The following is a 1,592-nucleotide window of genomic DNA, read 5'->3' as shown; positions in this document are numbered from 1 at the left end:
AGGAAACACAAAATCTGCTGAGTGGGGGAGGCAGAGGAGAGTCCCCCAAATGCATGAACATCCTTCTTTGTACCAAAACAGGCCAGTTTGTGTGTGTGTTTTGGTGGAGGACAGTGCCATTCAATTCCATCCCTTGGAGGAAAGGAGACACCTCTTGAAAGATTTCTTGGTCTAATCTCTTTGCTCTGCTTTCCTAGCACTGCTTGGTGTTTCCTTTACTCAGCATGCTCTGTAGGTACTCTACCAGACAGGTGTATTTACATGTGATGAGTTCTGCTGGTTCTCAGCAGAGCTCTTGGTACAATGCTCCAATATAACAACAGGAACAGTTTTTGGTGTTCGGAATGAGGCCATCTTTGTGTTCTACTGCAGCTTAGGAAAGTCTCCTTCTCCTGCTCTCTCTCTCAGGACAAGCTGCTGAGAGAGGAGGGGGATACCAAAGGGTGATGAGGAGAAAGCGTGATGAGTGTCACAAGTTCTCAGCTCCAGCTTAGTAGGCAGTGGCAGTGGCGGCGGCGGCGGCGGCGATGGCAGCGGCAACTCCTTCTCCCCACCCCCAAGCTACCCAAAAATCAGTGCCCAAGAAGGGTGAGTCCATTCCCATCAGAGACTGGTGAAATTTTGCATGGCAAAATCTGTCAGGATAAAGGCAGGGTTGGAGGGTGGGGGGAGAGGGGCAGAAAGAGCAAACTGAAAACAGACAGCAAACAAAGCAACAAACAGTCAAATTTGTCAGGAGTGGGGCAGTGACAAACTAGCCTGGACCTTGGAGTGGTGGCGGGGGTTGAGCCTGAGCAGGAGGTCTGTATGGAAATGCAAGCTCCTGGGTTGGCAGTTTCTACAGATAGCTCCTCAGGATGAAAATCATCTCAGGGGAGAGTGGGAGAAGTTAGGTCAGTTCATTCGGGTTTTTTTTTTTTTCTTCTTTTACTAAAAAATAAATCACAAACTAGACCTCTGTAGACAGAAAGGGTCCTGGGGAAAGTCTGTGCTGTTTGGTGCTGGTGGTGTGGCTACACTAGGCTGCGTGAGCCACTGGAGTACCTACGCCTCTGAAGCAGGGAGCTGGGGGGGCAGTACTGGTGCGGGTGGTTGTAGGGCGGTGGCGGAGGCGGTAGTGGGGGCTGATGGATGATTTTCACTGGGGTCCCTTGGAGCCCACTGCCTGTGCTGCGCAAAGGGGTGGAGCTACAGGAATCAGAGGTGACGTAGCGGGTCAGAGTCTGGTTGAGGGCCGGCTCCATACGAGCGAGGCACGGCTTGTCCAAGACAATGACTTTGACAATCTGCTGGCACTGTACAAGTGTCCCCGCTGTGGCAGGGTATGAGGGCACCAATGCTGTCTCCAGCCTCTCCTGTGGCATGTTAGGACGCGTGCTGGGCGGCATTCCACTCTCGGGCCCCAGGGCGGAGTTGTGCTGGTACGTTTGAAGCCTGTTGTGAATTGACACCTAGTTTAGAAACAGTCAAAGAAGCATTAAATGTTACAAGACTTTTTCCCATCTGCTACTACTGGCTGCCCTGAGCCCCCACAACCTCTCCATCAACCATAACCCACCCAAAAGCACAATCCCCAGCTACAGCTCCCTTCA

The 1,592-nt window shown here is 52.0% G+C and overlaps 1 protein-coding gene across 5 annotated transcripts in view; it reads right to left on the bottom strand.

The window, feature by feature from the left end:
* Positions 1-911: 911 nt before the first annotated feature.
* Positions 912-1,592, bottom strand: part of IQSEC3 (IQ motif and Sec7 domain 3) — a 119,093-nt gene continuing 118,412 nt past the window's right edge. For 2 of the 5 annotated variants that reach the window (XM_019515498.1, XM_019515499.1), the window contains one exon: positions 912-1,451. In XM_019515498.1, coding sequence (XP_019371043.1) covers positions 1,014-1,451 — 438 coding nt within the window. In that variant the 3' untranslated portion in view covers positions 912-1,013. The remainder of the gene's footprint in view (positions 1,452-1,592) is intronic. The other 3 variants (XM_019515502.1, XM_019515501.1, XM_019515500.1) reach the window with 3 other exon arrangements.

Source organism: Gavialis gangeticus, unplaced genomic scaffold (genome assembly GCF_001723915.1).
Source record: "Gavialis gangeticus isolate Ggan-Ray unplaced genomic scaffold, GavGan_comp1, whole genome shotgun sequence".
NCBI lineage: Eukaryota > Metazoa > Chordata > Crocodylia > Gavialidae > Gavialis > Gavialis gangeticus.
The sequence above is the reverse complement of the archived record's forward strand: the minus strand, read 5'-3'. Positions and strand labels throughout refer to the sequence as shown.